This window comes from Bidens hawaiensis, unplaced genomic scaffold (assembly GCF_021521415.1).
Source record: "Bidens hawaiensis isolate Kalapana, Puna unplaced genomic scaffold, B.hawaiensis_p1.1 tig00046131_1, whole genome shotgun sequence".
NCBI classification, from domain to species: domain Eukaryota; kingdom Viridiplantae; phylum Streptophyta; class Magnoliopsida; order Asterales; family Asteraceae; genus Bidens; species Bidens hawaiensis.
Genome location: NW_027505968.1, coordinates 47,124 through 73,976, shown reverse-complemented (window position 1 = coordinate 73,976; position 26,853 = coordinate 47,124). Strand labels below are relative to the sequence as shown.

Sequence of the window (26,853 nt, the reverse complement as noted above, 5' to 3'; positions counted from 1 at the left end):
ATGGACGATTTGGTGATAAAAAGTGTGGACGAAGACCAAATGTTGCGGGATATAGAAGAGACATTTAATACCTTGAGAAATATTAACATGAAACTTAATCCCAGCAAGTGTTCATTTGGGATGGAGGAAGGATACTTTTTGGGCGTAATTGTTACAAGTGCGGGTTTCAAGGCTAACCGGGATAAAGTCCAGGCAGTCGCCCGCATGCCTTCACCTTCTTCCCTCAAAGAGGTACAAACATTGAATGGCAGATTGGTATCCTTGAACAGATTTCTAGCCAATCATGCGGCTAAATCTTTTCTTTTCGTGTCAACATTGAGAAATTGTTTGAAGAAAGCACATTTCAAGTGGACCGCGGAAGCTGAACACCATTTCTAGAAGTCGAAAAATGTCTAATGGAGTTACCCACTATGACTGCTACGCAGGTAGGGGAACCATTGACTTTGTGCCTGTCAGCATCCGACATAGCCATCTGGGCAGTACTATTGACAAATAGGAAGAATCTCCAGACATCGATTTATTACGTAAGAAGTGACCTGTATGTTATTAAACTTGTATTCCTGGCCGGCGTGCCAGAAATGATCTGCGTGTCATTAAAATTTTATTCTTGGTCTGCGTGCCAAAAGTGACCCGCGCGTCATTAAACTTTTATTCTTGGCATGCGTGTCAAAAATGACCCTCATGTTATTAAACTTCCTTGTCTGTGTGCCAGAAGTGATCCGCGTATCATAAAACTTAAGGCCATAATATTGGTTGAGTAATCCCTTATTAAAATCTATGAAGATCCTAAGTAACACTTATATTATTCATAGCAATAAAACAAAGTGTAAAGAAAAATTTCTTCATATTATGATTAAATGAGGACAACAAGAGTTGCTAATACAAAAGACTCCTAAACAAGTTCCAACATACAAAAGATTATCCTATTCGATCTTGAGTTTGGGCTTGCGGGGTATCCGGATTTGGAGAAGTTGGAGGGGTTGAAGGCGTTTCGTCTGATGGCCCGCTCAGATATTCTTTTAAGCGTTGAACACCATATGCGGTCGCCGCAAATTCAGGAAGCATAGTTTGAAGAGGAAATGATAGCTCATCATACTCCTTCATCCTTCTGATGTATTTGTTTCCTACATGGCGACCGTGCAGAGGATGTTCTTCAAGGGAGAATTGGGCCTTCATATACTCAACACCTTCCTCAAAACCAACCTTGCGGCCAGCTTGAGACGAGGCATTAACACAACAAGGCAATCAACTAATTGTGGCCCGTCCTTGATGTGGTTAATCATCTATTAGATGATTTAAATACATCAATAAATACTTACAAAATATACAAGAAAGGAATTAGGGAAAGAAAGAAAATATACATGTGCAAGGCCCTCATACATCAACCATTGCTTGTCTTTCTCAGCATGCTCCACTTTATTCTCCAACTCATCATAAGCTTTCACAAGCATAATGTTGTCAGCCATCAGCTCCCCCATTCGCTTCTCCATCTCCCCCGCCTGCTCTTTCCGCATCCTAGCCACTTCTTCATATGTTTAAATCAAGTTACCTTGGTTGGTAACTTGATTCTCCAAAGTAGCGTTAGCCTCTACGGCTTTGGCCAAGTATGCCTCCTATTGTTTGGTCTCCTCACAGGCAGCGGCAAGAATGGTGTTCTGCTTTTTACAGGCCTCTTCCCATGAGCGAGACACAGCAGCTTGGCGATCTTTCTCAGCGCAAAGAGCAATCTCAACATCTTTTAGTATCCACTCAGCAGTGTTGGCCTTCAAGCGTTGCTCTTCAGCTGATTTCTATGCTTCCTCCATCTGCCGAGACATCTCACCCCATTTCTCCCCCATGGAGAGCCATTCTCGAAAAATTTCTTGCCCTTGTGCCACAGTGTTGGCTAGGACAAGATTGAAACTGCGGGCAAGGTCATGACGTGAACGACCACGTTGGAAAGCGCGATCCGCTGGCGGAATCTCGTAACTGAGAAATTCAGCACATGCTTCCGAATCGGTAAAACGCGATCCTTGGGCCAGGGTCTAGCGCGGTGTGTGTAGATGGTCGTCTTCTCCAGGATTTGCCATCCCAGAATAGGCCGCATCAGAACGACGATGGAACCTTCTCGATTCAGAAGATTGAGATGTCCCCCAAAACCCGATTGATGTAGGGTGAGGAATAAGAAAAATGTGGAGGTGAATGCGGGGGTGAATGCGGAAGAGAATGTGGTGAAGCATGAGGAGACTCTTTTGTCTTTGGACCCTGAACGTCTAGAACTGGTTCTTTCCCCTTCGAACCAAACACGTCATCGGGTATAAGGATTGTTGGAGGAGGAGATGGTGGATTTTGAGCAGATACACCTTGATCCGGTACATTGGTTGTTCATGTGAATGACAAATAAAAATGTTAGAATCCAGCAATATAAAGGAGAGAAATGTCCTATGAAATTAATAAATTACGTGGTGAAGATTGCATGGCAATCTGCTTAACTCGATCCTCAAGGCGGATCTTTTGTTTATTAGAGCCAGATGCTCGCTTCTTGTTCGTCGGTTCCTCTTCGGCATCTGCGTGGCTTCCTTCCGTGTCATCTGCCTTGGAGGAGCGATGCTTTCTCTTCCACTCAAGGTCTGTAAGGGCATGCATAATAGCCAACCTTTCAGGTGTATTGTCAAAATGTTGCTCCTCGCGAGGTGATGACTCGTCACTTGAGGACAATAACATAATCACCCCATCCTGAGTCAACCGTTCAAAGGACGATGGTTTAAGGAAAACTCACCAAGATGGTAGACTGCTTCTGAAACCACGGGTTCAGAACACAAGTCTTTAAGGAACAAGAAGTGGTCCCGGGTCTTGTCCAAGGTCGATAGGGCGGTTGGATTACGCGGACGCTTTTGCATGCACCCCATCGTCTTGTCAAGCAGTGCGTTCAGCACTGGCCCCTCACCTGCACCCCCCGCAAGAATAATATTTGAGATACAATTTAAATGCGGAAATTGCAGAATTAATAACAAATAATTACTTACTCTCATCCACGTTCTGGAAGAACGGTTAACATTCAGGGTATGGCCAGATGCGGCTCATACCAGCCCAAACAAGGGCACCCTCATAGATTGCCTGCATCAGAATTGGACTCTTCACCAAGGTATTAAACCACGCCTGCCCCTCATGCCGCGCAAATGGCAGATCTGGAAACTTTTCGTTGAGCGGGCGGCGCACCATGGTTGCAGGAACCACTTTTTCAGAGATCCAGAAAGACTTGATTCTCCATTCATACGCACCTCGGGGTGGTTTAATGCCCAAAATCCCCTTTCAAAGTAGTGGAGAAGTTAAACCAACTTCCCCGCACATTCATCATATAAAAGAAGATGAATTTGTCCAACGTCGGCACAATATTGTTGGCACGGCAAACGAATTCGAAGTGACGAATCGGCATAAGCCCAAACGGGTGTTGCTGGGACAGATGGATCTCGTGGTCGGTCAAGACGTTACACAGGATCTTGGTTATCTGAAACCTAAGATTCTCGGTGGTGAAGAATTCCGCATAATGGGCCATCTTACTGGCCGGAGGTTTATTTGCGGTGGATCCAGCGGCAGGGTACTCTGGTTCCCACTCTGACGCATGACCGTAGGTAGAAACAAGTTTCTCAAACTCCGATAGTTTCCAGTTAATCTCGATGGACTCTATGGTAGGAGAGGTCGACGTTTCTTGTCACCAGCCATTATGTCGGAGGGTAAAGGAAAGCAACGAGCAATGATGAACAATGAAGGACAGATCTGGTTTGAAAGAAATAAAGAAGAAGAAGATGAAGTTATGGAGACGATAAAAGATTCAAATGAAACTCAAGGGTCCTATACCCATCGCAGATAATGCGATGGGAGTGTGACAATGGAGAGAGAAATGAAGGGTCCAGTAGGATTGCGTCACGTCACACGGGAAAATCGAAAAAGCAAAAAAGACGGTACAGTAAGGTACAGTTGACAGCCAGCACAGACGTCAAGTCAACCATACGGCTCCTGCAAACAGTCACATCGTCCTTTTTCGTGGCTATCCTTCAAAAACATAAATATCTTCACAACACGCCCGGAAATTTAAAAATGCCCATAGAAGATCTTAAGTCCAAAATTTCACCCGCATAAAACGTCATGCGGAAGAAACAATGGACTGTGGGGCTTATAGAGGTAGGGTAGTAAAAAGACCCAGATACCCATGAAAGATCATCCGTGGGTTGTCAAGGACTTCCTCAAAAGTCACCCGCGGAACATGCTTATCACCCGCATAACTCAAGTCAGAGGAAGACTAAGAATAAACTCCAGAGACTATCTGCGGGCTAATCAGGACGTCCTCGGAAGTCATTGGCAAGGTATTCCCTTCATGCGCAAAGTGACTAGAGGGTGACATAAGGGAATCAGCTGTAACTAACTTCCTTCTAGAAGATTTACGCGAATATCTTTCCTTGGAAAGCACGTGATGTAACAGCCAATTAGAAAAGGACAGATGGCGAGGTTGTTATAACCGTGCACATGGCTAACTAGCTCGTCTTATCACACGTGGACACGTGTCAAGGTTGTTACAAAGGCATCTTCTAGAAAGGGAAAAATGTACCAATAATATTCCCTAACCCTACGTACCTTCTCCATCATCATAAGGTATTCATTCACATCTCACTTATCTCACGAATTACTTAAAGTGCTTTCCTTTCTTTAGAACAGTACTTATTCGCACGTCGGAGGGTGGTTACGGGGAGACCCCCCTCTTGTCCTTCCCGTAACGAGCTCACGGTGATTGTTTTGCAGGTTTCTGTCATCGGACTTGCAGGATTGAACTCGTACCCTTAAGTTGTTAGTTACCCGACCCGTATCCTGTGGAATCATAGGTCCAACCTCTTTGGGTTTGATCCGTGTTTCTTCAGGTTGCATCAGTTAGTCATACCAATTCAAACTCTATATACATATGACATATCAACTTGGTGGTTACCAAGTTTGGTTATTGACACTCTAGTTCTTCTGCCAAAAACTAGGTTTCAGTCATGGTTCCTTCTTGACAGAAAAAATAACAATAACAACAACAACAATATTAATAGTAATAATGATAACAATAATAATAATAATGACACCTTAGTAAAAGTTATATAAGAATTTGAATATAGTTTCGAATTATGAAGTTTATCGTGTGTTTGATGAATGACAGGAAAACAATAAGGACAACCTCCAAATGTCATTTGAAGAAATTAAGTTGGCCACACAAAACTTTAGTCGTGAGAACTTATCGGAGGGGGAGGATTTGGGAAGGCATTAAAAGGAAAAGTTAAACGTGGTAATGAAAGTATTGAAATCGTTGCAAAACGTTTGGATAGGAGTCAAGCACAGGGAGACCATCATTTTTTGATGGAACTTGAAATTCTTTTTGAATATAAACACAAGAATATCATTGGTCTTGAAGGCTATTATAACGAAAACCATGAAAAAATCATTGTATATGAGCATGCGTCTAATAGAAGTCTTGATAGGTATCTGAACGATGCTAGTCTTACATGGACTAAAAGACTTAAGATTTGTATTGACATTGCGCGTGGGCTGGCTTTTCTTCATGGAGGTGCGCCAACAAAAGAGATTGTGATACATAGAGATATTAAAAGCGCCAATATTCTACTAAATGTTGATTGGAAGGCAAAAATTTCAGATTTTGGTTTGTCTGCAATAACTACAACTAATCAGGAAGTAGTCAGCAAGCTTGTAGGCACTATTGGGTATGTTGACCCTCAATATGAGATTACAGGTTTCTTCACCGAAAAGTCAGACATTTACTCATTTGGAGTTGTTTTATTCGAGATCTTGTTTGGGCAACTGTTGGTGCCCAATAGAAAGAATTATGATCAACAACATGTAACCAGGATTCTTAAGCAGATCCGTGAAGAAGAAAAACTTGGATTGATTGTGTATGAGGACATAAAGAAACAAATTAACCCGAAATCATTGTCAGCATTTCGACTGATTGTCAGCCGGTGCTTAAATTTTTTTAGACAAAACCGACCAACGGCAGAAGAGGTGTTGCAACAACTTGAAAAATCACTGGAGTTCCAAGTAAGTTACCATAGTTTTGCCAAAGTGGTTTCCTTTCAATGCATGTATCTTAAAACTAGAAGATGTACTTCATAATGCATCAAGAAATAAATAAATAAAAAAAGTGAAAAGTAGTTTTCGTTAGTATAAGTTGACAAGTCTACTAAAAAAACCTTGTTTTGGATATTACAAAGTCCATAATAACACAAATACTAAAAATGATTATGAAGACTAATAATGAAATGCATCAAAAAATATGAATTTTCCTTGTTTAATTAATTTGCAGGAAGACTACGAAATATGGGACCCTAAATTGCCCGAAGACTATGAGGAAATACTGAAGTTGTCTAAATCATTAAGAACTAGCTACTCTACCGAAAAGAAAAAGGATCTTTACAACCTATTCTCCAAAGGAATTCTTCTTCAAGATGACAAAGTGGTAAACAATTGGCTCATCTTCAAATCTAAATTGATATTCTTTTTTTTTTTGCCTTTCAAGTTTATTTATGATTAAAGGAGTGAGTTTTGTTTGTCCAGGCTTTTCTTTTCATTTTGTCATTCCAAACTAAAACTCTACTCCTGCAAAGTTTATATTTGATTAATTATGTTTTTTAAGAAATCTTTAGCTACATAGTATCTTGAGGAATCTGTAGCAATTATTGTAAGGATACGTAGCCCAAAATTATCCATTCACTGACGCAAATAATTAATTATGTTGACTTGTTTTGTCATACATCACAGTCGTTTTCACTTGGAAGTAATGGTGAAAGAAATGAAATGATATCAGCAACAATGTTTTCATATAGAAACCGCAGTCCACATGATAAGTGGTGTAATGTTCCAGAATCAAGGTTCTCTTTCTCTCTTAACTTGTTTTTACTCATATGGTATTTAATTTGTAGATAATACTTTTAAGATAAAAGTAGCATGTAACTGCTTTAGTGCTTTTGTATTGGTTTTACGATTGCTAGCCTTGTATCAATTTGGGTCTTACATTTGGTACTAGGTGTGTGTTGAGGTGCGTAAGTTCAAGGTTTTTAAAAAAAAGCTAGCGAACGTAATAAACACGATTATTCTTAGAATGATATGGTGTGTTGAGATTTTGGAAGACACGGAATGATTTGCTCTTTTAACGAAAAGTTTAGCGCACGTGCTAAAATAGTTGAAAGATGTTAAAGCCCTCGGCTATCTATGGGTCAGGAACCGATTGGTGATTTTTCGGATTTATGTATTGGTGGTTTTGTTTTTTAGGGGCTACTTACTAGTTAAGCCACCATGTTTATGTAATAAATGAATAAAATATAGTTTTTTAAATTATTTAGAAGTTAGAAATTTTATGTAATCATCATCATCATCATCGTACTCAGTATATCCCACCAATAGCAAAGCTATGGTAAGGTCTGAGGAGGGTAAGATGTAGACAGCCTTACCTCTACCCCATAGGGATAGAGAGGCTGCTTCCGGTGAGACCCCCGGCTCGATAGTAATTTTGCATCAAGCCTTGGACATAAGGCACATAGCACTCAATCATCGGGACACCGGCTGATCGGTGCATGTACCCTTGTCTTTCGGCTATCAACGCCACCACATGATGACTGATTAACCTTCCGCCACTTTTAACGTTATTTTCACGAGATTAGTAAAATAACGTCAAACTTAGTGCAATTTCACTTTTGCCCACCCGAGGGTTCACACATATATGCAGTATATGCGCGCACCGCAAGCAGGGCGTAGAAATTTTATGTAAAAAAACTGATAAAAGAATGGAGATGCGGGGTATCGATCCCCGTACCTCTCGCATGCTAAGCGAGCGCTCTACCATCTAAGCTACATCCCCTTTGATGCTTGAGCTTGAGTACTATTTCTATTTACTCTTATTTTAGATGCGCATAGTTGTCATATATTAGACACTTCTTTGCCAGCCGAAAAATTATACGGCCATATAGCCATTTTCTCCATGTCATACAACATGCATGACATGTCAGTGGTGTTTGTTTAGCGTGTAGCGTCTGCTTTTAGTTTTTGTTATATGTCTATATGTTCTAACTTAACGAACAACTAAAATAAAGAACAAGAAATTTACGCACCAGTGATTATATTTTAGCACTATGAGCAAGAGTGTGCATGCAGAAAATCATCACAGTTTTAATAAGGTTCCCATGTCCAACACAGTTGGTTGATTTAAACATAATTTTGGTTATTAGGTAACGTTACTAGATAAGAGGTGCTACATTCTACTTATTTTGGGTCAAGAGTAATATTAAATTCAAAAGTAGAAGCGCGTTTGCGGGGGGAAGAGACGAACAACTAATTCAGACTTTAATATCTTGCAGGTTTGAGAAGGTAGCAGAGATGCTAGATATATCAAATATGATGATCAAAATTGAGACAAGAACTCAATTTTTATCTCCAAATACCGTTTATGGGGTCTATCTAGTATTCAAATTTTGTGATTATAGAAATGTTTCTAGAAATCCATTGTATGTTGACCTTAAATATAGTAAGGGAAGCAGAACCTTACATGCATATTTTGCAACATGGAGAAACGAGGAGTGGATGATGATTGAATTCTACCGTTTTTCAAATCATATGGATGACGGTGCTTTCGAGACTTTACTATTGAGCCTTTCACCATACTATTGTAGAGAACATGATGCGATTTATGTTGAAGGCATTGAGTTTCGACCCATTGACAATGCAAGTTTCACTATACTTATTCTAGTTTTTGTTTTGTAATTGGAGGTTGATGCATTGTAAACATCTTCCATATTGTAAGTTACATGTTTATAACATTGTCTTATGTTTTTTAAACAGGTGGAGCATCAAGAAACCGAAAAGCCAAAGGAAATTAAACAAATTTTGAAATCAAACTCAAACTTGAAGCAGGTGCTACGAAGGCCGACTAAAAGCGAAATGATGTTAAAGGAATCCATAAACTATGACTACGGGGAAGAGGTTCTTATTTATTTCTGGCAAAATTTATATGTAGAAATTTTAATAGTTCCCCTTGTTCTTTAACAAGTCTCTAACTAATGAACAGTTCTCGCTAACTGAAGTGAATGGAAAGAAACATCTTATGCTTTCGGCAAAGGCAGCTCTCTACAACTTTTCTGATTTGACTCTATAATTTAAAGCCATCACTAGGGTCGAGGTTTGTTTTTTGTCAAGTATTAATCTTTATTTACAATAAAAGTCTATCTGTGTCGTATTTTCAGTTAAGATATCAAGGATCGATGTGGTTGTCCATGGTACAATCTACCATTGTTTCTAACAAGTATGTAATCACATAATATATACATGCAGATATGGAGAGGTGCTTGAGCTTCTTCCACAACAAATGTTCCGTATCAGTTGCACGATTAAAAGCCAAATGTTGTCACGAGATGCAGATTACGTGTGTTGCCTAGTGTTTAAGCTTTCAGAAAACTGCCACGAGCTGCATGGTCCAGTCGAAGTACGAGATCTGCTTCAAAAAAATAAAGTTCCTGAAATTTTTTATTTTAGAACCCCAAACCCATGGAACATACATGATATTACTCGGGTTCCAAAACAAAAGAACGATGGATGGATGGAAGTTAATATCTGGAAATTGAACTCGAGTCATGAACTTGAAAATGATTGTGTTTTTTGTAAATTTGAAATTGATCAGTTATGAAGGCTCTATCTCCGGCCTTATTGTTTGTGGCCTTGAGTTTCGGCAAATGTAAGAATATTTGTTAGTATTGTAGAGTTAATCACTCTCATCACAAAGTACATGGGGTTGTACCATAAATAGTCAAACTACACGTTTATGTCATGTTCAAAGGTCTGTAAAGTCTAGGATCTAGAGTGTCAAGGTGTAAAAACTTGTCAAAGTTAAATGTAGTTTGAAGAGTTGCGACTCTAAACGATCTTCATAATCAAATTATCAGTTCAATCAAAAGTTTGTCTAGTCAATTCTCTCTGTTTCATCTATATTCTATCAAATCAATTGTTAAGATCATTAATCTAGGCAACAATTAGTGGTAGCGGTTCCGGTGTTTTCCAGCAATAAAAGGGTTGGCATCGGCGGTTTGGTTGTACTCGTCGATCATCATAAAACGAAGGGAAAGAAGCTGATCACAAGTGTAGAACAATTCTAACATTCTAGGAGAGTTTGTTGAAGGATGCAAACCGAAAATGGAGAATTTCAAGAGCTTGTTCGGTTTGGTCAGTTCGTATAACATGCTTTTTTTTGTCCAAAATGAGTACCAATTGATTGAGATAATCAAGGGTGAGTGAAGGATCTTTAACTACAAAACCAATTTAAAAGTTATTCAAAATTCAAACATGAATCAATGAGAAATAACTTTATAAATTACAGAGCGTCAAATCAGAAAAGTTATATAGAGCTTATTCAAAATACGACACTTAATCAAAATTTCTTTATAATAGCATGATATTTTGAGAAAGTTATTATTATTCAAAATCTCACTTATTTTGAGCACCCCTTGGCTCTTTCAACAATTTTCTAATCGATGAAAAATACTTACCTTTTTCATGGTTAGTTAGATTACCCATAGTCCCATAGGGCCGGCCTTGGGGTGAGGCAAGGTGGTCGACGGCTACAGGCCCGACACCCGTTAGGCCCGAAATTTTTATTTATTTTAAATTATATTGTATTTTTATGAAATACAGTATGTATATTTAATGTTTAAAACTAATTACATAACCAATAGTTTGCTCTAGTGGCAAAGGGTATTACTCCTAACCAAAAGGTTATGGGTTCAAGTGCCATTTGACACATGTTTAATCTTTTTTTATACAAAAGTTTTTTGCACAACTCAAATTATAACCAAGTAAACCCATATAAAATTTTAATAGTTTAAACCCAACAAAATACTTCTTTTATTTAAGGCTCAAAAAAATTTTCACCTTCTACCCAATTTTTTTTTTTTTTTGCTTTCTTTGAGCCGGCCCTAATTACCCATTACATCATCCGAATCAAAATTTGTTGACCAATCAAGGCCTTCCTGGCTAATTGTTATAACCAAGTCCATGCTGAATTGGAGGTGGGACATGTGCAAAAATTTGTGAGCTTGAGAATTGTTCTTTGTCCATTCTCGTCTCCAGTTATAGAGTTTGCTTCGACACCTCAAAATACTGAAGAGATTGCACTTCCCTTTCATCTTCTTACCCCCGCTCGATGGTGAGATATTCCCTGGTCTTAGACTCTTATCGCAATGTGCTTCAACTTTACGGGGGCTTTCAGTGAATTCAATTTGGCGTTGCTTAGACCATTGCTTGTATTCAACACTACTTTTTCTTGGATTTTACCTTCTCTTTGCTCGATCATCACTTACCAATTTTCCAAAAGAGCTGAGCTAACCTCGGGGTTGGGACACTGTCATGCCAGGACTCTCGTATGGCTATATATAAGATTTGAGTTTTCACTATAACCTATGAGACACCCCAACACATAATAACAATCTTCTGTGTAATGGGCCCCACATATATTGCACCAGACCTTTATATAAGGGTTTTGTTGATATCGATTCCTGTAGTAGCCATCATGAAAATCATCGAAAAAAGTTTATAGGTCTCTCCACTGCTCGCCAAACTCACAAGTCATGAATTGAAATTGCTTTGGAGTACATTTAATAAGCTTTATTGTCATAGTTCCATTTAGTGAAAGAAAAAATATATATATAATGTTAACATGCGTTGTGTTGTTGTATGTTTATTGTTTCACCCACATACATGCTCCACTTCGCTTAATCATCTTCAATATTAAAGTAATCCGCAGTCTTCACAGAAAACCTCCTCTTTCGTTTTCTAGCATTGTGGTTTCTCGTGCCGGATGGTGGGTACCAACAATCACTGTTCATTGGATGCTGCCTCTACCAATCGTCACCGTTTCATCGATGAAACCGTTACCGACATTTCAAATCTGTCGGTATTTGAGTATTTGATATTTCAAATCGGCTTTTAAAATAAACTTTAGATAATTTTCACGTAATGAACATCACAACGATTAACATTCACAAGATTATTATACCATACCACCAACCGATATCCATAAATTTGAGACATCTTATATCCGTATACCTAGCCCGGCCCGGCCCGGCCCGGATCGACCTGACCCATTTATTATATCAACCTTTTCCAATTTTTTTTATAATATATAAATTAAAAAAAACCTAGTAAACGAGTAAACAAAAAGCAAAACAAAAGTGCTAAACATAAACAAGTTATTCACTGAAATCTCACATTCAAGCAGAAGCTTCAATTTCCCCAAATTCATCCACTTCTGACTGCAGAATCCAATCCACACACACGCACACACATTTCAAACTGGTCATCATCAGGTCAATTCTCAATTACCCACTTCTTATTATTACTTATTATAATTATTATTACACATACACTCAAAACATTCTTCATCTTCAAATTCTATCAAAACCCTAACTCCAAATTCCATGCAATTGATCAAATTGACAGCAGATTTTGGCTCCGTGTACTCAAATTCTAAATACCCATCACTTTAATTTGAGTTTAATACGAAGTTACCAGATCGATTTGATCAAAACCCTAATCTGTGTTTGATTCAAATTGACTTGATTTGGGGCTTGATTTGAGTTCCGGTTAGAGGGGTTTTGCTATTAACCTTGAGGTAGGTACATTTTAGTTATTATATGCATGTAATATGTGGATATTGGAATGTTAGTGAAATTAGGGTTGCTTGATAAAACCCTAATGTTCAATTGCATGAATTTGTGTCTAGTTTGATGTTAAAGTTTAGATTTTTATAATATTTTTTTGAAATATGGTGTGCATTTGATGAATTTGGGTTTTTTTTTTTGGTTTATTGTGATCTTCTGTTTGATATATTAGGGTTCCTAAAGTTGGTATTTGATACCTTAATCGCATAAAGTTTAGATTTTTTTAATATTTTATGAAACATGTTATGAATGTGATGAATTATAGGGTTCATTATTGGTCTATTGTGATCTTTTTGTTTGATGTGTTATGGTTTCATTAAAATTTTGTTTTGGATGGATTTAAAGTAACTTATTAGGATTACATCATTGTGCATTATCTTATTTTTATTCTGTTGAAATGGAATGAACAGTAACTAGTTGTTATGATATGCACCTTTTAATTTTTAATGAATGATAATAAGTTTGTTGGTTGTGTTGCAGAAGATGAGTAGTTTAGTTGAGAGGCTTCGTGTTAGATCTGATTCAAGGCCTCGCTATAGTTTGGATGAATCTGATGATGAGTCTGACCTCGTGTTCGGTAAATCCAAAAAGTCAGAAAATATTGAGAAAATTGTCAGAGATGATGTGGTACTTTCCATCTTTATAAACTCGAATAACGTCCTAGATTTGGCATGATAGATATATATTGCACTTAAAGATGGTAAAACAATCATTTGGTTAAATATGGGCAGAAAGAGGATTCATGTAACGCTTGTGGTGAATCTGGGAATCTGCTTGTTTGTGAAACGTGCACTTATGAATACCACCCGAAGTGTTTATTACCACCTCTAAAAGCTCCTCTTCCCACCTCATGGAGATGTCCCAAATGTGTATGTTTAAGTTATGAACTACAACTATATATATGACATTACATGCTACTTTTGATTTTAATTCTAAACTTTTATCTGCAGGTTAATCCTTTAAATGATATAGAAAAGATTCTTGACTGTGAAATGAGGCCTACGGTCGCTGATGATAGTGATGCTTCCAAACTTGGTTCAAAACAGATATTTGTGAAACAATATCTTGTTAAATGGAAAGGATTATCTTATCTTCATTGCACATGGTAGCTATTCTGTTACAAACTAGGTAATTTAGATTTTCTTTTAGGTAATTTAGAGTTTGTTTTTTGTATTTTAGGGTACCAGAAAAAGAGTTTATAAAAGCTTACAAGGAACTGCCTCGTTTAAGGACAAAAGTTAACAACTTTCGCAAACAAATGCCTGTCGGCAACAGCTCAGAAGATGATTTTGTCCCAATAAGGCCTGAATATACAATGGTTGACCGTGTTCTTGCGTGCAGGTGCAGTTTTAGAAAAAAAAATTGATTTTTTAGGGTTATCTGATATATAATAAGTAATATTCATTTTTTATGAATCAGGCAAGAAGAGGGTGAGGAAAAGGAATATTATGTGAAATGGGTAGGACTTAACTATGATGAATGTTATTGGGAATCTGAATCGGATATCTCATCATTCCAACAACAAATTGAGAATTTTAATAGACTACAGTCTCGTCATCGGAAACTAAAGAAACAAAAAGCCAGCATTCGTGACGGGTTTGATTTAAAAAACAAATCAAAGGAATTTCAACAGTTTGAAAAAAGTCCCGAGTTTCTTCCTGGAGGTATCAAAATATATATTTTATTTCTTGCTTCTGTTTTTTTTTATGTTGAATAATTTGACAAATCTTATAATTTTGTGTAATTATAATTTTTAGGTGAGCTTCATCCGTACCAGCTTGAAGGATTGAATTTCTTGCGGTTTTCATGGTCTAAACAAACACATGTGATACTTGCAGACGAAATGGGTCTTGGTAATTTTTCATTGTTCTTATAAAGCTTGTCTTTCTATATGTTAAAAAAGTAACTTTTTACCTATATATGTTTAAATTTAGGGAAAACGATACAAAGTATTGCTTTTTTGGCATCTTTATATGAAGAGAACGTCTCCCCTCATTTAGTTGTAGCACCGCTGTCTACTTTAAGGAACTGGGAACGTGAATTTGCCACGTGGGCGCCACATATGAATGTTGTAAGTTGCAAAATCCTAGAACTTATAAATCTTTGTGTTTTGGTTGAGTTTATTACTTCGGTATACTTATGTATTTACCACTGCAGGTTATGTATGTTGGAACGGCTGCTGCTCGTGCTGTCATAAGAGAATTTGAATTTTATTTCCCGAGGTCTCAAAAAAAAGACAAAAAGAAGAAACATGGGAGTGGTGAGAGTAAGCAAGAAAGGATAAAGTTTGATGTGTTGTTGACTTCTTATGAAATGATTAACATAGATAACGGGTCGCTGAAGGCAATTGATTGGGAGACAATGGTACCTTCTTATTTTGACTTTGCATGTTCTTATGCATTTACATGTTTTTTTGCTAACTTCTGTATAATTCGTGTAGATAGTGGACGAAGGCCATCGTCTTAAAAATAAAGATTCAAAATTATTTTCTTCATTGAAGCAGTTTAATACCCGACATCGAACATTATTGACTGGAACCCCTCTTCAGGTTATTATGTTATATTTATGTAATTGTTGGATAAAGTTTGTTACTTATTTATACATTGTCACTTATTTTCACCCTTTTAATATATTTATATTTTTTTGTGAATCGAAATGCTTTTCAGAACAATTTGGATGAGCTTTTCATGCTTATGCACTTTCTTGATGCTGGAAAGGTTAGTTTTTTTTACGATTTTACTGCAATTTTTTTAGCACCAACTGTTATTGCATAGTGAGATGTAAACAACTGTAAATGTTTACAGTTTGCAAGTTTGGAGGAGTTTCAAGAAGAGTTCAAGGATATTAATCAAGAAGAGCAGGTTTCAAGGCTACATAAGATGTTGGCCCCACATCTTCTAAGAAGTATGTGCACGATATATATATATATTTTTTTATTTCAGTTAAAATTTATAAGATTATGTAAAATACTTATATGATCTTTTGGGTGTACAAATGGCAGGAGTGAAGAAAGATGTGATGAAGAAACTACCACCCAAAAAGGAGCTAATTTTGCGTGTGGAATTAAGTAGCAAACAGAAAGAGTATTACAAAGCTATTTTAACTCGTAATTATCAGTTATTAACTCGCCGTGGTGGTGCTCAGGTGAGTTTTTAAGCTTTCTTTTTCAATGCTTAAACCTATAATTACAAGTAGGCTAATTTCCGGTTCGATTTTGGTTTTGCATGTGCCAAACACCGATTTGTGTTGTCGAATTCATGATTTATCGTTTTTTTTTAGAATCTTAAGAAATGTATAAGAAATTAATAATTAGTATAGTGCAAAATTTTAGGTCGAGATGTGTAATAATTAAATAGTTAACAAAAACGTTAGGAATTCAATTGAAACCATTGTGAAAACAGAAATCGTAAAAACCGAAGCCAAGCGATCTCTAAAACCTAAAAACCAAATTTGTTTTCGGTTGGTTTGAGCCTAAAACGTACCCATGTACACCTTTAATTTCAAGTTATACTTTGAGTTAACAAAAAACTAATTTTGATAATCTTTGCTATAAATTCAGATCTCTCTTATTAATGTGGTCATGGAACTGCGTAAGCTTTGTTGTCACCCTTTCATGTTGGAGGGAGTTGAACCAGAAGACACCAATGAGTTCTACAGGTATTATATAGCTTTATTTTTATTACCTCTTTTTAGATATTTTTTTTTCTCTATACTATTAGTGATTGCTCATACTGTCAATTTCCACCTGTCAGTCAACTATTGGAAGCTTCTGGGAAATTACAGCTTTTGGACAAAATGATGGTGAAACTGAAAGAGCAAGGGCACCGGGTTTTGATATACACGCAGTTTCAGCACATGTTGGATTTGCTAGAAGATTATTGCAATAACAAGGTATGAAGGGTCAACTGGTTTTGACTTTTCATTTTGACCTTTTATTTTGACTTTGGTCTGACTTTTTATATGTGCTTCAGAAATGGCTATATGAACGGATTGATGGAAAAGTTAGTGGTGGTGAACGACAAGTTCGAATTGATAGGTTTAACGCCGCGGGTTCTTCTAGATTTTGCTTTTTGTTGTCTACTAGAGCCGGTGGTCTTGGTATAAATCTTGCCACTGCAGACACGGTTATTATCTATGACAGTGATTGGAACCCACATGCTGATTTACAAGCCATGGCCCGTGCTCATCGTCTTGGACAGAAAAACAAGGTTAGATGTGGTCAAAATGGGTTCGGTTGACACTTGTCATCTTTAGCATGTTTGTATGAATATTGTGATCTACCATTTTGCAGGTGATGATATTTAGACTGATAACAAGAGGCACAATTGAAGAAAGGATGATGGAGATGACCAAAAAGAAGATGGTTTTAGAACATTTGGTTGTTGGCAAGCTTAAAAATCAAAACATCAACCAGGTACAATTTGCATCTGGAAATATTCTTAAAGAAACATACCGGAGTCGTAAAAAAATGAGATATCTAATTATGTTATGGCTTTTTTACAATGTAGGAAGAACTGGATGATATTATAAGATATGGCTCAAAGGAATTATTTGCTGATGAGAATGATGAGGCAATGAAATCAAGACAAATTCATTATGATGATGCTGCAATAGATAGGTAAATATTTTTATATTCATAAACTATAAAAGTACTTTTCAGTGTTCCTAATTTAATCATTGTATTTTTCTTGTACAACTGAGTCAATAGAAGATAACAAAAAAACAGCTGTCATAAATCGTAATTTTTATATAAAAATGCTTGATTTATGTAATAAAAATGTCCAATTATTGCAGTTAATTAAAAAAAATCTTAAATGGATGATTAAATCATTCAACTTATAGAATTTCAAAGTCTTATAGTAGTCCTTTTTTACATGACTTAAATCTTTGATATTTTTAGAAGTAACAAAAAGATAACTGTACTTCACAGCATCGAGTCTTTAAACTTATCACAAGGACTTTTTAATATTTCATATAAGTCCTGGGATTCAATCATTCAAAAATAATGTCTACCTATGTGTGAATTATGCAAAAGTACATAGGGTTTATTAACAAGTCTAACGACTGTCCTTTAATTTTTTTTAATAAATATTAAATTTACCACTTACAAAATGACTCGTGACCCAAATGGTACATAAACTTCTAATAACAAGATGTACACAAAAAAAGTAAAAAACACATGACACTAAAATGGGACACGTGCATAAGTGCGTTGATATTTTACGCAAAAAAAACCCTGCATTCATTTATGATTACATTCTTAATGGTTTATTAACTTTATAAATATTGACAGATTACTTAACCGTGATTATACTGAAGAAGAAAACTCTGCAATGGTTGATGCAGAAGAAGATGGCTTTTTGAAAGCATTTAAGGTTTGTGAGGCATTTGATAATTCTTTGAGATAGATGATTTATGTTTAGAAATCAAATCATAACTTCATTTTCTTTTATATAATTAATTAGGTGGCAAACTTTGAGTACATTGATGAAGCAGAGTCAAGAATGGAAGAAGAAATGCAAGAACCGTTAGCAGAGAATAAAAGTGCAGCTATAGAAAGATCAAGTTATTGGGAAGAATTGTTAAAAGACAGATATGAAGTTCACAAAGTTGAAGAATTTAATTCTATGGGTAAAGGAAAAAGAAGCCGTAAACAGGTATCTAATATCAAAATATTAATAATATAAGATAACTAGCAGACATTTATTTGTTACTTTTGTATTTTCAGATGGTATCTGTTGAAGATGATGATCTTGCTGGATTAGAAGATGTAAGTTCTGATGCGGATGATAATTATGAAGCGGAATTATCTGATGGTGAAAATTCAGCTGGATTAGCACCCACCAAAAAGCCTTACAGGAAGAAAACACGTGGTAAATATTACATTTATTTTATTTTTGTTTCAATGAGTGGTATATCCTTATTAGGTTGTAACATGTTCGTTTTACAGTTGATAATGTTGAGCTACTTCCACTTATGGAAGGTGAAGGGAGAGCCTTCAGAGTACTTGGATTTAATCAAAGTCAACGTGCCCAATTTGTTCAAATCTTGATGAGGTCAGTTTTGTATTTGTTAAAGTAAAAAAATAAATAATTATTGTGTCAGTACTAAATATGTAAAATATATTGCAGATTTGGTGTTGGAGACTTTGATTGGACTGAGTTTACCTCACGCTTGAAGCAGAAGAGTTATGAAGAAATTAAAGTGTAAGTCAGAAATTCGTTTATTATCTTATTAACTCAAAATTGTTAGTGAGATATTAAAAAGTGACTGCTTTCTGTTTTCTCTTTTGGTTTATTATGGGCCTGCAGTTATGGAACTCTCTTCTTGTCACACATTTCAGAAGATATTACAGATGCTGCAACTTTTTCAGGTGATTTATTATTTTCTATCAGACCCGTGTTTATTTGTGTAATTTAGTCTCTTTTTTAATATCAAGTATTTTAATTGCAGATGGTGTACCGAAAGAAGGGTTAAGAATTGAGGATGTACTCGTCAGGATTGCGGTCTTGCTTCTTGTAAGAGAGAAAGTAAGTGCCAGCTGTCAAGTAACAATTGTCTTTTAGTTTTGTGTCTTTTATGTAATTATCTTATCTAAATTTCATCATCTTAATTTTTTAGGTGACAAATACTTCAGAAAATCAATCGGCTCCACTTTTTACAGACGACATAATATATCGATATCCGGGATTAAGAGGTTTAAAGTTCTGGAAGGAAGAACACGATCGGACCCTACTTCGTGCTGTGTTAAAGTAACTTTTCTTGATCTTTGCAATAATTAAGTTATATTTTGTGATTTTTATTACTGTTATATATGTTTTTACTTTTTTTATACAGGCATGGTTATGGAAGATGGCAAGCTATTGTTGATGACAAGGATTTAAGGATTCAAGAAGTCATCTGTCAAGAATTCAATCTCCCTTCTCAGCCTCAGTTCCCCGCCGCTGCTGCTGGCGGCAGTGTTGACGGTCAACCACCAGCTTCTGGTGGTCAAGCACAAGATATTGCTGCTTCGAATAATGCATTGTATCACTTTAGAGAAATGCAGAGGAGAGTGGTTGAGTTCGTTAAAAAACGTGTCATATTACTCGAAAAAGGACTTAATGCTGAATACCAAAAAGAATACTTTGTAAGTCGGCTTTTACACGTTTGACGTTATTTTTTGCAACTTTTTTGTAATTGTGAGTACATGTATACAGGGTGATGATAAACAGAATGGGATTCGAAGTGATGATATGGAGACTGAACAAAAGGCTGTGGAGAGACCACCAACCGCAAGTCAAAATGAAAGTTTGACACGGATGATCGGTCAACTGCCTAAACTTGAACTTATCTGTAAGCATCGAAATAGTTTCAGATAAATTGATGGAAATAATTTACATTTTATTCATTATGTTGATAAATAGTCTAATCTTTACTTATTTGTGTGTTTGTACAGCTGCAGAAGAAATATCAGCATCTGCTTGTAATGATAAACCAGATTGTTTGGCAATGGCCCGCCTTTATAACGAGGTAGTTATTTAATTTAATGTTTTAACTTTATGGTGAAATAAATTTAAATGTGAGATTTTTGTATTTCGTTATCATGCTAAAGCAAGTCAAATATTCAAAAAGGAAATGTACATTGACTCGTCAAAAGTCATAGGTGTTTTTGTTTAAATCTGGATTTCATCAAAATTTCTAACAATTTTGGTTATAATAAAGTCATAAAAATTTATATAAAAAGGTAACAAGTAGGAGTGTTAATGAAACTAGCTGAGCTCGGGCTCGACTCAGCTTGTTTCGTTAACACCCCTAATTATTTCCTTAAGATAAATTTGATGACTTTGTTATAACAAAAATTGTTGAAATTTTGGAGAGAGCATGATGGTAAAACCAAAGCTGTAATAACACATAGCTAGCTCGAGCTTAGTTCGTATAACTTACATGAGCTCGAGCGTGTCTTGTTTCGAGCTCTGTTTCTAAAGCTCGAGCGCGGCTCCTTTTGAGATAGGCTCGTTAGTAGTTTTCAAGCTCGGCTCGTTTGTTATTTCTTAAATAATTTATATATGTTTACAATTATTATCTTGTATATATTCTAACTCTTCTTTTTTCTAAAATAATATATATTACTTTTTACAATTTGATATATAATAAGTTAATAACTATTATTTTTATTATTATATATATGTATATAACATATTAAAAAAATTTATATGAAGAGCTCGAAAAGTGAAGCCCAGGCCCATTTATTACACAAGCTTATTTTTACGCTTGGGCTCATTTATGCTCAGCTTGTTTCAAGCTTTTAGCGGACCGATCTCAAGTAGCTAACAAGTGGAATGTCTCGTTTTACACCCCTAGTAACAAGTCAAACGATTAATATACAATGTGGAAATGGGTCAACCTGTGTTATATTTTATATTTTTGTTACATACTCAACTTTCAAAGTTGATGATAGTGTTTGCCATCATATATAATATCTTGTGGAATTAAATTTGTAGATGTGCAAGATATGCGAGGAAAATGCGGTTGATTCAGTTGAAACATATTTAGCCAACAAACCTGCAAATTCAAAGCTGAAAACGAACCTGCAGCCACTAGAATCAATACATCAAGAAATCATCAACATCGTCTCTCCCGTAACTAAAAACGAGAAGAGCAATGGTGACGTGGCAAGTTCAAGTCCACATCAGCATGAACAGGGTCCGGTCAACGGGACTGCAAATGCTGATGTGGCAATGGAAGATGCGGATGGTCAAGATAAGTCAAACCAGGAAGGACAAGGGCCAGGAGTCGTCGTTTTGGAGTAGAGACATCAAACATGTTAATTGTTGACTCTTTATTATACACGCTAGATCTTTGTGCAATGGTTATAGTTTACTAATATTAAGGTTTCTCAATGAGATGCCACCAATGTTGTTAGTTTGATAGTTGACTTTGTTTTGACCCTAGGAAGTAAAACATTTTTAGGATCTATTATTGTTATATTGGAGTTTATTATTATTATAAGCATTCAACTCTCAAGGTGAGGTCCTTGTTTGCTTCTAGTTAATGTCATTTATTCATGATAGAAGTATTAGTCTTAAATCTTAATCTTTAAGAGTTAAATGGTTTTCAAAAGAATAAAAGTCAAAATCTTTTCTAAAGTCAATCCATGAATAGATCTGACCAACTATTAAAAGTTATGGAGTGCAAATCAAGCAAGTGTTGGGTCACAATGTTGTTTTATTGCTTGTGGGACATGCATATTAATTTATATATATAGTTACTTGATTTATTAAAAAAATTTGATATGAGAGTTTTTTGAAGTTCAATTTTTGACTTCTAGAAATTAGTCTCTAAAAAAATTTGTTTTTTTTCCTCTTTGTATTCCACTAAGAAACGAGAACTTTTACCAAGTGAGCTGGCCTAACATGTTTTGGTATAAATTTTTGAAACTTATAAAAGCTCAACAATCAATGCTCGTAAACTAGCATTAAAAAGAGTAAATTTGTAGAGGATTTCATTTCCGAGCTTCACACACCATCAAACTTGATTAGAATTGCTAGTTTAATGTGAGGAGTCTAATATTTGAATATCGGGCCTGCTTAAGTTGTGTGTAACGCTGTGGGTTCCTAGCTACTATGCATCTCCTAGAGAGCGGAAAGTGGCTCAACAATTAAATAAAGTTGTACGCCATAAGAGCATGCATTACATGTGTTACCTCGACAACGAGTTCGGGCCGCTCTCCTAATGAGAATGACAATATGAAACTAGCGATCTATGATCATAAGTGAGACGAATACGTTGGTTATGCATTTCATGTGATACTAGTGCAGGTTCGGGTGTACGATATCAAATGTGGATGTTAATGATTAACAACATAGTCAAATGTTGTGAGTTGTGTGTGCTTATTACAACGAGTCAGAACTAACGATATTTTTTTTCTAAGAGTGTCATGACATGAAACAACACAAAGTTGTATGCTCCGCTTATTTAATTGCTAAATGAAATACCAATCCAGTGGAAGGGTCATCTTCAATTTGATTGCTGACAAAGTTTTACAATGGACGTGAGATTCCACATGAACATAGCTACCAATGATAGTCATTATAAACTACAACCGATTTGATTCCTCAAAAAGAGTAATGTACCAACCCAAGTAACAAATGATGTTCAAATTTGGTGGTTGTCACGATGTCGATGGTGTCATAAGTTGTTCCACGATGAAAGGTCGTTGCACACTAGTATCAAAATCCTTTAACATCTCTTTAGCCGAGAAGCCAAAATAAAGCCAATATTTTAAAGTGGTCCTACATATAAACTTGCATATTTCAGTAAAAGAATAGCATCATATTCTCATGCACCAAATGTACATAATAAGAATATTTTAGAATAGGTTGTTCTCGAATAAGCTCTTTGAAAGATAACTGAATGCGTTTAGTCCTTTGGGGATGGGTTTGCGCGGGCTCTTTTTAGCACTTTTAAGGAAGTGAAGACGAATAGTCGACTTTGTTGCCTGCTTGACTGCTTTCATCTCCTGATGTCAGAAAAGGTGTTCTATCGCATTCTTTTAGCTGCAAGGGGACCGTCAGGTTGTAGTGGTATATATCTCTCGTATCCATCGTCAATAACCGGCGGCCACTCTCTCGATAATTAAAACACATATCAATAAAAATAAGTTATTATAAATTCTAAAACCAAAAAAAGAAAAGTAATTTTGTTTATAAAATCCAAACAGTCAAAGTAATTTATTTTACTCATATTCATAATAACATAATAAATAGTTAAATAGAGAAATATTTATAGAAACAAGAAGTTGAAATAGTTTCCGTGTATAATCATCTGTCGGTCCATCAAATTCATATTATTCAATTCAATTGATTCTACTCTCATCTCATGGATCCACCAGCTTCATGGGACTCACTGCGAAATCAGGTGTTTAATTTCTTTATTTTATTTTATTTACCCTTTTTGCACTACATTTTGATTTAAAGTTTTGTTTTTTGGTTGTTAAAATTGTAAATTTTTACAATTAGATTAGTGGGTAATTGTTGGGTTATTGATTTATGTCTGCTTTAGTTGAATTGAATGGCTAATTTTGGATTTTAGTGAGTTTTTACGGAGAATTTTGGGTTTTTTTAGGTTAGTTAGGGTTTATGAAACGATTATTATTGGTTGGATCTGGATCTAGATTGAATTCATTGGTGGGTTAAGATTCGAATTATGTATGCAGTGATTTTAGTGCTAGTTTTTGCCATGAAGGTTTAAACGATCCAGGATCAACTAGGATCGAGCAGTCGAGCTCGGTTCCTGAACCATTTTCTCAAGCTTTAGCTTGGCTCATTTGTTATTAAAAAAATAATTTATATACATTTTTAATTATTTCTGTGTATTTTGAGAAAAACCTTAATGAGCCTAAACTCGGCCCGTTTCGAGCTCGGCTCGTGAGTTGTTTTAAAAGCTCGAGTTTGACTCGTTTTATTTATAAGCTTAAGCTCTGCTCGAGCTCGTTTGCAGTGCTTTTTCTAAAGCTCGAGCACAGCTCGTGATCCGTTTTCTCAAGATTGAGCTCGGATCGTATTATGTATTATTTAATTTATATTCATTTTTAATTATTTTTTATATATTTTGAGATAATACTTAACATGCCTAAGCTCGGCTCAAGTTCATTTTCTGTGCTTAAATGAGCCAAAGCTAAGCTCGAGCTCGGCTGTGCAGTGTGAAATTAATAAACAAAGGTCCAAAGAGTTCAAATCAAAAAATACACTAGGCTCATTAAGGCTCGACGAGCCTAAATGATCTTCCCATACAAGGCTCCAGCTTGGGCTCGATAACTAAATGAGCTTTATTTTGGACTCGATGAGGCTCAGCCCGTTCCGAGCTTTTTATCTATCCGATTCCTCGGCTCAGCTTGTTTGCACCCCTAAATTTTGCGTCAGTTTGATTTTCATACAAGGTAGTTAGGTTTACAAATCATGCTACTAGAATGTCAGCTTGATTTTATTTATATAATAATAATAATTTTTTGGTTTAGGCAAGGAAGCTTGAAGCACAATTGGATGATCAAATGCATTTGTATAGAAAATTAGTTTCAACAAAGGCTGATGATGGTAACGAGAATAATCTTGGATCAAGAATAGAACAATTACTCAAAGAATTACATCATGTAATTTCACAAATGCAAGCATGGGTATCATCAGGCGGGTCAGATATATTATCTCATACATTGACCCGTCATCAAGAAATTCATCATGATCTTTCTCAGGTAATTACATTATTATTAAATTACCTCACTACTCTTTTCATTCATGAGATGATCAAAACATTAATATGCTCGTTGTCGTACTTATATTTGTTTTTAATTGCAGGAATTTAATCAGCTTCGATCTAGTCTTAGAGCAAAGAGAGAGCATGCATCATTGCTTGAGGATTTCAGGGAGTTTGACCGAACACGGTTAGATCTTGAAGATGGTGGTGGGTCCCATGAGCAATCTCTTCTTAAGGAGCGTGCTACTCTCCTGAGAAGCACGGGCCAGGTGTGTACATATTAATAGATAACAAATAAATAAATGTAATATAAATGAATTGAGTTCTTATGAATCTATGTTTTGCTATATTGTTTTGTTAAATTTTGATTGCAGATGGATGGTGTGATATCACAAGCGCAAGAAACCCTAGGCACCCTCATGTTTCAACGGTCAACGTTTGGTGGCATCAATTCAAAGTTGACCAATGTCGGCAGTCGTCTCCCAACTGTAAGTAAACTATTATAACGTAATTTGAGTTTACTAAAACTAAAGTAATAAAGGAGATATATTATTAGTATTTTCGTTTTTTTTATAGTTTTTAAGGTTATGAGCGTCATTCAACCTGTTTTTGTACCTTATCAGGTATAAAACTATATAGAAAGTAGATTCTATAGTAGGATGGCTTTTGATAAAATAAATTTGAATAGTTGAGTGGGATGACGGGATCGTAATTATTTAGTGTTATGTGACGAACACCTTACACGCAAATGTGTTTGCTTACGTACATAAGAAAACACCAAACTGTTTTCTGTATATGTTTGTGAATTTTTAACTGTTTATCTACGCATGTCAAGGTTATATATGCAAATGAAACTTGTTCATATATATATTGAATTTCAGATGAAATCAGTAAAAATTGAGTTTTGTATCATTTTAAAATTTTTAGGGTTGAAAAAACTGAGTGATTCTTATTGTTCTGTGTGTTCCTGCAGTATTAGTGTTCTGTGTGTTGTTCTTAGTGATTCATACATTATACGTTATCTATGATTTTACACAATGATGTGGTAAATCTCTAAAAAAATTAATACTGGTTTTTTTTAATTGGTTCTACAGGTGAATAATATCCTGTCGGCGATAAAGAAGAAAAAATCAATGGACACAATCATTCTTTCATTAGTTGCTTCGGTTTGCACATTTTTAATCTTGATTTACTGGTTGTCAAAGTAGCAAGCATTATTGATGGCGGTTGTTTGTATAATTCAACTACCCGGGTAGTTATAAAGAAAGGTATATTGTATGTGTATTGGAATCGACATTTTTTCAATTGTATGAACAATGTCTCCGAACGTCTTTGTTTCTGAAAGACTAGACTTTTATATGATTTGAGAAAAACGCTCAGGTAAGTTCACGATAAAAACACAAGCGAGCGACTCATCTGAAAACAACTGAAGTTGTCAGTGGTGGTCTTGTAACCAAATTCAAAGTTGGAAATCTGTAAAATGGTATGTACTAATAAGCGAGTTAAAGTCAAAGATAACGGAAGTCAAACAAAGAGTTAACTAACGGCACGTTATAAGTAACAAAATAGCTTATAACAAAATAGTTAGTTCAGAGTTGTTAGTTGTTTATTGTGTGTAAACAGATTCTTCACTTTCGTTTTCTCTTTCAATCCAAACTCTAGCGCCGTCTCGTGAATCATTCTAACATTAATTCTCTTATGATTAATTGAATTCAACCGTCATGTATTTGATCATGAATTCTTGAGTTCGCACTTTGCGATAGTGGAGATGAGTTGCAGCTCGGGTAGTGCAGCAGCTCTTTTTCTTATGCCCAGTCTGATCTATTATCCTTTTATATGACTTACTTTGACTCGTTCGTTATTCTTCCACACACGAACATACATCAACATATACACGTAG

At 35.8% G+C, this 26,853-nt stretch overlaps 3 protein-coding genes and 1 non-coding gene across 4 annotated transcripts; 3 read left to right on the top strand and 1 right to left on the bottom strand.

The window, feature by feature from the left end:
* The first annotated feature begins 3,442 nt into the window (after window positions 1-3,442).
* On the top strand, window positions 3,443-9,169 carry LOC143616169 (uncharacterized). Its single transcript, XM_077089082.1, has 8 exons — window positions 3,443-3,577; window positions 5,171-5,271; window positions 5,337-6,063; window positions 6,329-6,481; window positions 6,784-6,893; window positions 8,376-8,739; window positions 8,857-8,997; window positions 9,083-9,169. The coding sequence occupies exons 1-8, from the start codon at window positions 3,443-3,445 to the stop codon at window positions 9,167-9,169; spliced, it is 1,818 nt and encodes a 605-aa protein (XP_076945197.1).
* TRNAA-AGC (transfer RNA alanine (anticodon AGC)) lies at window positions 7,807-7,879 on the bottom strand. The gene has a single exon. It is a non-coding gene; the product is annotated as a tRNA-Ala (tRNA).
* Window positions 9,170-12,223: 3,054 nt separating the features above from the next.
* LOC143616175 (CHD3-type chromatin-remodeling factor PICKLE-like) lies at window positions 12,224-21,713 on the top strand. Its single transcript, XM_077089086.1, has 30 exons — window positions 12,224-12,368; window positions 13,203-13,349; window positions 13,454-13,591; window positions 13,673-13,827; window positions 13,902-14,063; window positions 14,142-14,386; window positions 14,480-14,575; window positions 14,657-14,793; window positions 14,880-15,086; window positions 15,163-15,270; window positions 15,389-15,439; window positions 15,527-15,626; window positions 15,724-15,866; window positions 16,282-16,379; window positions 16,475-16,613; window positions 16,694-16,930; window positions 17,014-17,136; window positions 17,231-17,340; window positions 18,016-18,097; window positions 18,188-18,379; window positions 18,451-18,595; window positions 18,673-18,778; window positions 18,854-18,928; window positions 19,034-19,095; window positions 19,176-19,252; window positions 19,344-19,474; window positions 19,560-19,851; window positions 19,922-20,057; window positions 20,161-20,234; window positions 21,206-21,713. The coding sequence occupies exons 2-30, from the start codon at window positions 13,206-13,208 to the stop codon at window positions 21,512-21,514; spliced, it is 4,074 nt and encodes a 1,357-aa protein (XP_076945201.1). The 5' UTR covers window positions 12,224-12,368; window positions 13,203-13,205; the 3' UTR covers window positions 21,515-21,713.
* A 1,826-nt stretch (window positions 21,714-23,539) lies between these two features.
* LOC143616172 (Golgi SNAP receptor complex member 1-1-like) lies at window positions 23,540-26,312 on the top strand. The gene is made up of 5 exons (XM_077089084.1): window positions 23,540-23,621; window positions 24,721-24,951; window positions 25,055-25,222; window positions 25,328-25,441; window positions 26,048-26,312. Exons 1-5 carry the CDS (start codon window positions 23,583-23,585, stop codon window positions 26,159-26,161), a joined length of 666 nt encoding a protein of 221 aa, XP_076945199.1. The 5' UTR covers window positions 23,540-23,582; the 3' UTR covers window positions 26,162-26,312.
* Window positions 26,313-26,853: the final 541 nt, after the last annotated feature.

What these genes read in the sequence shown, in the direction of transcription:
- LOC143616169 (XM_077089082.1), top strand. Translation starts at nt 3,443, where the DNA reads ATGGATCTCGTGGTCGGTCAAGACGTTACACAGGATCTTGGTTATCTG. An exon ending in AAAAATCACTGGAGTTCCAA is followed by an intron (nt 6,064 to 6,328) that starts GTAAGTTACCAT and finishes ATTAATTTGCAG; the next exon opens with GAAGACTACGAAATATGGGA. An exon ending in ACTATGACTACGGGGAAGAG is followed by an intron (nt 8,998 to 9,082) that starts GTTCTTATTTAT and finishes ACTAATGAACAG; the next exon opens with TTCTCGCTAACTGAAGTGAA.
- LOC143616175 (XM_077089086.1), top strand. Translation starts at nt 13,206, where the DNA reads ATGAGTAGTTTAGTTGAGAGGCTTCGTGTTAGATCTGATTCAAGGCCT. An exon ending in TCCCGAGTTTCTTCCTGGAG is followed by an intron (nt 14,387 to 14,479) that starts GTATCAAAATAT and finishes TATAATTTTTAG; the next exon opens with GTGAGCTTCATCCGTACCAG. An exon ending in CTCGCCGTGGTGGTGCTCAG is followed by an intron (nt 15,867 to 16,281) that starts GTGAGTTTTTAA and finishes CTATAAATTCAG; the next exon opens with ATCTCTCTTATTAATGTGGT.
- LOC143616172 (XM_077089084.1), top strand. Translation starts at nt 23,583, where the DNA reads ATGGATCCACCAGCTTCATGGGACTCACTGCGAAATCAG. An exon ending in GGGACTCACTGCGAAATCAG is followed by an intron (nt 23,622 to 24,720) that starts GTGTTTAATTTC and finishes TTTTTGGTTTAG; the next exon opens with GCAAGGAAGCTTGAAGCACA. An exon ending in TCCTGAGAAGCACGGGCCAG is followed by an intron (nt 25,223 to 25,327) that starts GTGTGTACATAT and finishes TTTTGATTGCAG; the next exon opens with ATGGATGGTGTGATATCACA.